The sequence below is a fragment of the Notamacropus eugenii genome, chromosome 5 (genome assembly GCF_028372415.1).
Source record: "Notamacropus eugenii isolate mMacEug1 chromosome 5, mMacEug1.pri_v2, whole genome shotgun sequence".
In the NCBI taxonomy this organism is placed as follows: Eukaryota; Metazoa; Chordata; class Mammalia; order Diprotodontia; family Macropodidae; genus Notamacropus; species Notamacropus eugenii.
In genome coordinates, this window is record NC_092876.1 from 138,061,170 (window position 1) to 138,071,638 (window position 10,469).

Consider the following 10,469-nt stretch of genomic DNA (forward strand, 5'->3'; position numbering starts at 1 on the left):
TGAACTGATGTAAAATTCTGAGGCACAGTTATGAGGAAACCAAAGAATTCAATGTAGACAACCCATTAATCATAAAAGAATGTAGAATAGATATTAATGGGGTTGCTGAGACCAACTAAAGCAAACTTTGATCCTAATTGGAAAGTAATGGGTGAAGTGGTGGATACATGAGCACCATGTTTATCCTTTAGGGAAACTTGAACCATGTGACAGAGAAGAAATCATAGAGTAGAAAGAGAGAAAAAAGATGAAAGAGATCTTTTTACCTTCTTTTAAAGAGGTGAGAGACTAATTGTATGCAACACATCAGACTTTTTTCAATAGGTTGGTTAGGTTGGCTGAATGGGTTTTCTTTTCCTTTTCTGAAATTCTTTGTGATAAAGAACTATTTTCTGGGAAAGGGAGGGAGCATATTAGGGAGTGTAGAAAATATAAAAATTAAAATTTTAATAAAATTATTAAGAAAAAAGAAAAGGGAGGGGGGAGGTGCCAAGATGGTGGAGTAGAAAGACACACACATGCTAGCTCCTAACCCACAGCCCATAAAATATCTGTAAAGAAGAACTCCCAACAAATTCTGGAGCAGCAGAAGCCACAGAACAATGGAGCTGACGAGATTTCTGTTCCAGAGAGACCTGAAAACCTGACCCGAAAGGTCCACCATGCTCTGGAGCAGAGTCTAGCCCTGCTTTGGCCACGCAGCACCGAGAGAAGCAGATCCAAGCAGGCTTCAGGGACAGAATCTCCAGCTGCCACACAGGTCCCTCCACCCACAGGTGACAAGGGTTGGTGAGAGGGTCTCTTTGGCTCGTTGAGAGGGGAGTGGGGTGTCCTCATAACTCAGGCTCCCTTGGGAGGCAGCAGTGGGGGCAGCAGTGGACAGGGGCTCCCCAAGCAGGCAGGAGCCAGGATTCATTGTTGAAGGTCTCTGCATAACCCCCTGAAGGAACTGAGCCCCGTGAGGCGGCCCTGCCCCCACCTGAGCACCTGAACTTAATCTCACACTGAATAGCAGCCCTGCCCCCACCCAAAGCCCTGAGTCTGGGAAGTGGCATTTGAATCTCAGACCCCAGGCACTGGCTGGGTGGATCTGGAGGCATGGTGGGTGTAGAAAGAAAACTCAGAAGTCAAGTCACTGGCTGGGAAAATGCCCAGAAAAGGGGAAAAAAATAAGACTATAGAAGGTTACTTTCTTGGTGAACAGATAATTCCTCCCTTCCTTTCTGATGAGGAAGAACAATGCTTACCATCAGGGAAAGACACAGAAGCCAAGGCTTCTGTATCCCACACATCCAAAATAAATATATCATGGGCTCAGGCCATGGAAGAGCTCAAAAAGGATTTTGAAAATCAAGTAAGAGAGGTGAAGGAAAAACTGGGAAGAGAAATGAGAGAGATGAAAGAAAAGCATAAAAAGCAGGTCAACACCTTGCTAAAGGAGACCCAAAAAAATGCTGAAGAAAATAACACCTTGAAAAATAGGCTAACTCAATTGGCAAAAGAGGTTCAAAAAGCCAAGGAGGAGAAGAATGCTTTAAAACACAGAATTAACCAAATGGAAAAGGAGGTTCAAAAGCTTACTGAAGAAAATAGTTCTTTCAAAATTAGAATGGAACAGATGGAGGCTAATGACTTTATGAGAAACTAAGAAATCACAAAACAAAACCAAAAGAATGAAAAAATGGAAGATAATGTGAAATATCTCATTGGAAAAACAACTGACCTGGAAAATAGATCCAGGAGAGACAATTTAAAAATTATGGGACTACATGAAAGCCATGATCAAAAAAAAAGCCTAGACATCATCTTTCATGAAATTATCAAGGAAAACTGCCCTGAGATTCTAGAACCAGAGGGAAAAATAAGTATTCAAGGAATCCACAGAGCAGCGCCTGAAAGAGATCCAAAAAGAGAAACTCCTAGGAACATTGTGGCCAGATTCCAGAGTTCCCTGGTCAAGGAGAAAATATTGCAAGCAGCTAGAAAGAAACAATTCAAGTATTGTGGAAATACAATCAGGATAACACAAGATCTAGCAGCTTCTACATTAAGGGATCAAAGGGCGTGGAATAGGATATTCCAGAAGTCAAAGGAACTAGGACTTAAACCAAGAATCACCTACCCAGCAAAACTGAGTATAATACTTCAGGGGAAAAATTGGTCTTTCAATGAAATAGAGGACTTTCAAGCATTCTTGATGAAAAGACCAGAGCTGAAAAGAAAATTTGACTTTCAAACACAAGAATGAAAAGAAGCATGAAAAGGTAAACAGCAAAGAGAAGTCATAAGGGACTTACAAAAGTTGAACTGTTTACATTCCTACATGGAAAGACAATATTTGTAACTCTTGAAACTTTTTAGTATCTGGGTAGTGGGTGGGATTACACACACACACACACACACACACACACACACACACACACACACATACACGCACACACACACACAGACAGAGAGCACAGAGTGAATTGAATAGGATGGGATCATATCTTAAAAAAATGAAATTAAGTGGTGAGAGAGAAATGTATTGGGAGGAGAAAGGGAGAAATGGAATGGGGCAAATAATCTCTCATAAAAGAGGCAAGCAAAGACTTTTTTAGTGGAGGGAAAAAGAAGGAAGATGAGAGAAAAACATGGTTTACTCTCATCACATTCCACTAAAGGAAGGAATAAAATGCACACTCATTTTGGTATGAAAACCTATCATACAATACAGGAAAGTGGGGGAGAAGGGGATAAGCAGGGTCGGGGGGAGGATAGAAGGGAGGGTAATGGGAGGAGGGAGCAATCTGAAGTCAGCACTCTTGGGGAGGGACAGGATCAAAAGAGAGAATAGAAGCAATGGGGGGCAGGATAGGATGGAGGGAAATATAGTTAGTCTTACACAACACGACTATCATGGAAGTCATTTGCAAAACTACACAGATATGGCCTATATTGAATTGCTTGCCTTCCAAAGGGAATGGGTGGGGAGGGAGGGATGAAGAGAAGTTGGAACTCAAAGTTTTAGGAACAACTGCCGAGTACTGTTCTTGCTACTAGGAAATAAGAAATACAGGTAAAGGGGTATAGAAAGCTATCTGGCCCTACAGGACAGAAGAGAAGATGGGGACAAGGGAAGGGAGGGATGATAGAAGAGAGGGCAGATTGGTGATAGGGGCAATTAGAATGCTCAGTGTTTTGGGGTGGGGGGAGGGGACAAATGGGGAGAAAATTTTGAACCCAAAATTTTGTTAAAATGAATGTTAAAAGTTAAATAAATTAATTTTAAAAAATAAATAAATAAAAGAAAAAAGAAAAGGACAATCAGAGAGTTGCAGCAGAAGCTTTGCCATTCTGCTCCTGAAAGGCCTAGTGCCTAGGGAATCTAGATTCTAAGGCTCATTGGTAGAAATCAAGAGTTTTAAATAACTATTGAGGGAGTCTTGACACAAAACCATGCTAAGGATTAAAAGAAGAGTGAGCCAAGTGCTGCATAGGAATCATGAAAAAAAAAAAAAAGACCTAGACCAAAGTCTCTAGCATGTTAGATAGATCCTACACAGAATTATGGGAAGACATGGTCAAGAATTCCAAAGAATTAGGAAGACAGGAGAGGTTGCGACCTGCATCAGTGGAGGGAGCTTGCCACAACAATGGTGGATTGATAGAATTGGATTTAGAGTGCATAACCCTAAATGATGGATTGAATAGTTCAAAGTATTGAAATATCTCCATTACTTTTGTTGGAAATAGTCCCCAGCCCCTTTAGTTATAAAACTATGAACTATAAAACTGTAAAACACAAGACAATGTCAGGGGTCTATAGAAACATTTCAACCAATCACTAGCAGCACCAACACTATGTATGACGCATGCAGAGAGACTTGAGCCAAAACTATTGATCTGTATCATGGGGTTAAGGGGTTGAAAACATTATGGGCATAAGAATGGGAGGAGGATGTTGGAATCTAGATATTTTTTTAAAAATCTGTTAATCTCTACCATTTGCATTTTTCAGTCATCTGCAACCTATTCATATTATTACTGTAGAGTTTACTGCCTTGTTTCATCGAGTTATTTTATACGGAAACAATAGCATTTCTGAGACATTTTGATGGTTTGTGGGACCAAATGGGCAGAATAATTTTTGTTCGGTTCTTTTGTTTGTTTGTTTTTTTCTATAGTGAATAGAGCACTTCATTTGGAATGAAAGGAGCTGGATTTGAATTCTAATTCTGCCACCAATTGGTTGAACTTGGATCAGTAGAAGGTATTTTTGAGGGCAAAAACTGTTTTGGTTTTATTTGTGTCTCAGTGCCCACCACAGTGCCTGGAGTATAATAGGCACTTAACAAATCCTTGAACTTAATTAACCAGGATGGACCTCAGCTTCCTTATGTGTGAAGTAACAGGTTTTGGATTGGTTGGTTATCGCCCTTCTTTCTTCAAAGAGGACCAAAATGACATCACTATACTACAGCTGAATTTCAATGTGTCCGACTGTGGCTGATCAGACCAATTTGAGCTCAGAATGCTCTACCACAGGTAGACACAAATAATCCAAATGAACATTTGGGGTGAATTTTCTAAATTTGCAAATCCTGCATTCCCTTTGAGCTGTTTCAGTTTTGCTTTTCTCATAGAGCACAACACCTTCCTTGACGTGGCATGCCATATTGAGTAGTCTTGTGCCAGTGTCTCCCATGTCACACAATTCATTTCAAAGTTCTTACGAAAGACCCTAAGAGCATCCCTGTATCACTTCTTTTGACCCCTGTGGGAATGCTTGCCCTGTGTGAGTTCTCCATAAAATAGTCTTTTTGGCAAGTGTATGTTGAACAATGTGGCTAGTTTCTAAGGGCCTTTCCAGACCAAATTCCAAAGATTTAGGTTTGAAATTGGCACTATTCCTACAAATCTGGAGCATATGTATGATTCTTCACATTGCCTACAAACCTTAACACAACACTGGGTACACAGGCACCCAATAGCTGTTTATTGGCCATCTGATGAAGCTGAAGCTGAAAGGAAACACAAATCTGGTTTCAACCAGTTCCCAGTTGGGTGGGGCTTGCAGTTTTGCTCTGGAAACTCTGCCAGGGGAACAAGGGGATTTGTTACCCGCGTCTTAAGGGGCCACCTCAGCTTTCTGCACTCACACCATTTGGATGGGACTGGGGTTATCATTTTACATGAGTGTGAAGGGATAATTGCATATCGCTGATTAATCTTCAGACTGAGTCAAGCATTCCCCCACAAATCCTTGAAACAAACAAGTCTATTTATATTTTAATTATTTTTTCTGGGATTCAGGTTGATTTGTCTTTCTTCTGCATATTTATGGAGCTGATGATCATGTCTGTAACCTCACCATTACCTCTTGTGGAGAGAAAAGGAGGGAGGGATGGAGAGAGGGAGAGACTGACTTCCAACCTTTCTTTCTGCAGGATACTGTGGCAGCGTCTGAAGCAGTAGAGGACAGTGGGGACAGCACAAGCACAAGGAAACTTTTCTTTTAATTAAAATCTAATTAATTCATTAGTACCCCCTGCCCATGGCTGTCATTCTTATTTAAGGTGACCCTCAGTTGTCTTTCTAGGTACAGTCTGAGTCACTGTTTCTCATGTCTCTCTAAAGACTGTCTTGCCTCTTCTACAAACTTGTTCATATCTATATTACCCACAGGATTTCTTAAAGAATACAGTTTATTTGATATAGTCTTCTATCAACCTGTGTTATTGCAGAAACAGTTAAATTGGGTCTTGCTTTCACTTTCCTTAAAAGACTTTCTAGAAGTTCCTGTTGAAGGGAATTTTTCAAGCTATCTCTACACCTTGAAAGACTTGCATTAGTATCTATCCATCCATCCAGGTGTAAAATTGTTATTTATTTATTGATCTGGACCCAACAGCATAGTGGTATAGAGGCTGCCATTCTGATGGTTTGGGGACCATGCCCTAGTTTGAATGACCTGGATAGATGAAGTTTTACTGAATATACATATAAGACATATGGATTAGTGGTTACCATGTGGTGTGCTGGGTCCAGATACCTAGGGTTCTTAGATTGATAATTTGCCCTTCCACAGATTCTAGAGTTTTTGGTTTAGCTGTGCCCAACCCAGCCATTTCCATTGTAGTAACCACTACACTTAACATAGATCTTTCTTTACCATCACTCTCTGAGATTGATAGTGCTAACTATTGCTATTTTTACTTTACATATGAAAAGGATAAGATTGCAAGTTTAAGAGATGTGCCTAGTTATGAAGCTGGCAAATCTTAACTGAATTCTCAACCAGGTCTCCAGAGCTCTTTCTACTATGCCATTTAGCCTTACATTTATGTTTTAATTGTTGGTATTCAGTCATTTTTCAGTTGTGTCTGACTCTCTATGACCATTTGGAGTTTTCTTGACAGAGATAATGGAGTCGTTTGCCATTTCCTTCTCCAGCTCATTTTATGGTGGAGGAAACTGAGGCAAACAGGGTTCAGTGACCTGCCCAGGGTCACACAGCTGGTGAGTGTCTGAGGCTGGATTTGAACTCAGGAAGATGAGTCTTTCTGCCTCCAGGCCAGGCACTCTATCCACTTCACCACCTAACTACCCTCATTTATGGAGCTTTCCACAGATCTTTTGTCTCCAAGATCAATGCTTTTCTCACAATCTTGCTTTGTAAATTATATATTTTATTTCCAAATTTTTATTTAAAAATAAAAATTTGAAGCACTTTCCTCACAACAACTTCATGTTGCCTATCTATGGCTCCTAGCTGGCAAGTTTAAGAGCAGAAAAGAGTATCTATAAATGATAATTATCAGAAGAAAAATGTATGATTATGTGTCCTTTTAAGCTTATACACTGGTTATCTCAACAGACAATCACAACTTCATGGAACTTATGTGAAAACAAGGTTTGTTACAAGAGAAATGAACATGCATGTGGAACCCAAAGAGTTCATCATCCATATAGAAGTTTGCATTATTGAGAGTACAACAAAGAGAGGAGGAAACACCAATCTCTACATAAAGGAGCATAGCATGGGAGGCAGAAAGGTGCAGTACTGGAAAAGGAAAAAAAATCCTCAGGAAGGGAACGCGCATGGTGATGGTGAAAGCAGCATTCTTTTCCCATGGGAACTGCTAGACGATGAAGATAAGAGGGTCTGCTTATCTACAAGGGTTCCAATTGCTGAAGCAGTCTCTCAGCTTTGCATAAATAGACTGGCACCTGTTTTGACTTCCAAGGACACACAAGGAGTCCAGTTTGGGATGCAAACAACACACTATGTCATCTTGGGCGGAGGTCACTTCATCCTTGTTACCTTCAAGGCCTCCTGCAATGCTCTGGGTCCACTGCTTCTGGAAAATATGGCAACTCAAAAAGACAAGTTCAGGGGACTCAATATTTCCCATACATTATTTCATTTTAGCTTCACAATAACCCCATGAGATAGAGCGAATAAGTATGATTATCATTTGCCAATTTTCAAGATGTGAGTGCTTACACTGAAAATTTAACAACTGACCCTTATGAACTGGGTTCAAGCTGACATTAGTGCACCCCTGACCAGAACTTAGATCCTTGTAATCCAAGTGTAATGTTTTTCACTATACCATACTGATTACATATTTTATTTATAAATTTTTAAAAAATAAAATTGGAGGACAATTATGACTGAATGGTTTTTTTTCTTTTTCTTGGTGTCTTCCTATCTCTCTTTCTCCATGATCAAACCCATGCTTCCTTGGGTGCTTATCTTAATTTTTTCAGGGCCTTACTCTTGGTGAGGGACCATGATTACCCTGAAGTATTACCTATCATAACGATATACATCATTTTTCATTGAAATGTATACCCAGAGAATTTTTTTAAGGTGAATATATACTGAATGTTCAATCATAATTATTTTCATTGATTAAGCAGACCTAAAGAAACTAAAACTTAATTTATGTTTTAATTGACAAACTTTATTTTCGAAAATGATACACAAATACACACACTCATTTTTTTGGAGACATTAAAGTATGCCTGGAAATAATACTGCAAACATTACCATGGAACTAATGAAAATTACAGGTCAGTCAATGAACCTTTATTAAGTGCTTACTATATGCTAGGCACTGTACTAAGGACTGGAGTCACAAAGAAACTCCCTGCTTTCAAGGAACTCACATTCTAATGGGGAGGAAACATGCAAATAGCCAGGCACATACAAGATAATGTTTTTCATCCCTCATTTTAAAAGAGGACCAATGACATCATCACGTGATATCTTAACTCATGAGTGAAATGGATTTAAGTGAGGCACAGTTGCATGAAGTCATCAGCTTCACTTTGTCTTCCAGAGTCATCTAAATCCAGTTGCTGGACAGAAGTCAAAACAACCAACACTGGCCCTGGATGCAGTGGATGATGACCTTAGCATCTTTAATGTCTGACTAAACTCTTAGTATTCCACAGTGCCTGTGTCAGCCGCCTTCATGGCTATTGGAAGAAGTCATTCTCATCTGCCTGTTCCACCAGGGAATATTTTCACATGCTTGGGGGTAGACATCCCCCTAACTTACAGACACGTTTGAGGCCTGTTAACCATCATCATGGCTTAACTTGCTGCCCAGATGATTCTATCAGGGTTTGGCTATAGCTTCTTGGAGCCACAGGTGAAAGTTAAGTCGCAGGTAGACAGTAAAGGTGGAAGAGCAGTCCTGAAAAGGACTTGAGAAGCTCTCACACCAGAGGTGCTAGTCTTCCATAGACACCCCATGCGCTCCACACAGATAGGTAGCTCAATGGATAGAGCACTGGGCCTGGAGTCAAGTAGACTGGAGTTCAAATCTGACCTCAGACACTTGTTAGCTCTGTGACCTTGGTCAAGTCACTTAACAAGATAGCATACCTTGTACATGGAAGGTAATCTCAATGGGATTTAGTGAGACTCAGTGAGTCTTAAAGGAAGCTAAGGGAGCAAAGAGGCAAAGATGAGGTGAGAAATTGTTCCAAGTGTGGGTGGTAGCCAGTGAAAAATCAGAGAACTGGAGACAGAATATCATGTGGAAAGGTTTGCAAAGGAGGCCAGAGTGGCTGGATCCTAGTTCAATCCCTTTCAGTTTTTACAGAAGAGGAAACTGAGACTAATAAAGGGTAAATGACTTGCTCAGGTTTACACAGCTAAAAGGTGACTGAGACAAAACTCGAACTGGAGTTTTCCTGACTCAAGCCTATTACATAGTTCCACCGATACGCGAAATCCTTTTAAAATTTCTAAAGCACTATAAAGGTGTAAATGATGAGGAAGAGAAGGAGGATGTGGGTTTGAGTCTTCTTTTAAGTCCATAAGGGAAACTGAGGCAGGGATACGCCTGGAGATTTAGCAAATCCTAGTCATTGTTTCTCATCTGTGTGCCTCTGTCTCTGTTCTGCAACTGGGACAGTTTCTTCCCCACAATCTCTGAAGGATCAAGTGAAACTAGGCTGGGGCCAGGGTGGGAGGGAGGGGTCTGGTTAACACAGAAGGGTAGGTAAGTCAGGCTGCAAAAGAGCAGCTACCATGTCAGTTCCCCCCTTGGCATGAGGTGCAGGATATTTGCTCCCCGAGTCTCCATTTCAGTCCTCCTTTCATCTGGAGTGTAGCTCTTTAATTTGTAAACATTAATAACCATTATTATTATTAAAAAGGAAAGAAAGTGAGTAGCCCTGTAACTAATTACTTTAAGTGTTTTCAACAAGGCACAGTTCAACTCCTTTATAAAATCTCCTGCTGTGAAGACCAGATTGTCATTATGATCAGATCCTTCCTTAGACCTATTAATTTTACCCAGAATAACAGCAGAACAGATGCAAGAAGAAGGCTAGTCTGATTAACATAATTCTTTTCAAAGACCATTTCCTCCCTAAGGGCCACCGTACTGAGTCTTCTATCTTGTCTCAGATCTAATTACATTCAGGAGAATTCAGACACTGATGGGCGATCTCAGCAGATGTCACTTTTCAGATTTGAAGCACACTTCAGGATATGAAACCTTATCAGAAAATCAATTGAAATTAACAATCCTCTCTCTCTCTCTCTCTCTCTCTCTCTCTCTCTCTCTCTCTCTCTCTCTCTCTCTCTCTCTCTCTCTCTCTCTCTCTCCTGTCTATGTCTCTGTCTCCTCTCTTTCTCTCTTTCCTTTAGCTTTGCACCTCCTCCCCCAACACTTTCTTTCTCCCTTTTCTCCTTCTTTATCTTTCTTTGGTCAGATTAAAGCTGTTTCCAAACACTAACCTTTTTCAGAAGGAGAGGCAGTATTTTCGGGAATTCAATAAACCTGAAGCTTGAGCCTACGCTCTGCCTTTTGAAGTATTTCTCTGCTTCTCCTCATCTCAGCATAATGAGATGTGTGTATGTGTATGTGTCTGTGTGTGTGTCTGTGTGTCTCTCTGTGTGTGTATAAGTGTGTGTATTATAAGCCGAGCAGTTCTTGAGGCTCTCCAAAGGGTATAAAGAT

At 40.4% G+C, this 10,469-nt stretch overlaps 1 protein-coding gene across 4 annotated transcripts in view; it reads left to right on the forward strand.

Moving 5' to 3' along the window:
* Positions 1–7,657, forward strand: part of LOC140508905 (uncharacterized) — a 55,838-nt gene extending 48,181 nt beyond the window's left edge. For 2 of the 4 annotated variants that reach the window (XR_011968524.1, XM_072616805.1), the window contains exon 3: positions 6,860–7,657. Coding sequence is in view for 1 of the 4 variants with exons in the window: in XM_072616805.1 (XP_072472906.1) it covers positions 6,860–7,433 (574 nt within the window). In the remaining 3 variants the exon portion in view is untranslated. Of the gene's footprint in view, positions 1–4,166; positions 4,253–5,429; positions 5,527–6,859 lie in introns of those variants that run through there. The other 2 variants (XR_011968526.1, XR_011968525.1) reach the window with 2 other exon arrangements.
* The last annotated feature ends 2,812 nt before the right edge of the window (positions 7,658–10,469 follow it).